Source organism: Galeopterus variegatus, unplaced genomic scaffold (assembly GCF_000696425.1).
Source record: "Galeopterus variegatus unplaced genomic scaffold, G_variegatus-3.0.2 Scaffold18127, whole genome shotgun sequence".
NCBI classification, from domain to species: domain Eukaryota; kingdom Metazoa; phylum Chordata; class Mammalia; order Dermoptera; family Cynocephalidae; genus Galeopterus; species Galeopterus variegatus.
In genome coordinates, this window is record NW_007744238.1 from 1 (window position 1) to 584 (window position 584).

The following is a 584-nucleotide window of genomic DNA, read 5'->3' on the forward strand; positions in this document are numbered from 1 at the left end:
AGCTATGACCAACACTGTGACCACAATTATAGATCCAGAAGAGATGGAAGGAACAACTTCCGTAATGGATATATCTGAGCAGGAAAGTTTCAATAAAGGGGAGAAATCACAGAAAAAGTGGTCTACCTGATTTGGCCCACAGAAGGACAGACTCAATAAACAACTGGTAAATGTCCAAGCATTCACACATCCTCCCAGATAAGAAGCCACCACTAAGATGATGCAGACTCCAGGGGACATGTGAGTGGAGTAGAGCAGGGGTGAACAGATGGCCACATAGCGATCATAGGCCATGGAAGCCAGCAGGACGCACTCAGTTGTTCCAAACATGACCACAAAACAGAGCTGGGCTTCACAGCCAGCAACTGGGAAGGCTGTTCCATTTCTAACGAATCCTATAAGCATTATGGGTGTGACTGATGTGGAACACCCAATGTCTACAAAAGCCAAATGGGTGAGGAACAGGTACATGGGGGTATGGAGCTGCGAACACCTTCTTATTAAAGTGATTATGCTGATATTGCTTACTAAAGTGACAACATGGATTGCTAGAAATATTACAAAAAAGATGGCACAAAGGGTAG

At 44.5% G+C, this 584-nt stretch overlaps 1 protein-coding gene across 1 annotated transcript in view; it reads right to left on the reverse strand.

Annotated features, from left to right (window-relative positions):
* Positions 1 to 5: 5 nt before the first annotated feature.
* Positions 6 to 584, reverse strand: part of LOC103582841 (olfactory receptor 491-like) — a gene marked incomplete at its 3' end in the record, with an annotated part of 6,430 nt that continues 5,851 nt past the window's right edge. The window contains exon 2 of the mRNA XM_008564322.1: positions 6 to 584. Within this exon, the coding sequence (XP_008562544.1) occupies positions 6 to 584 (579 nt within the window).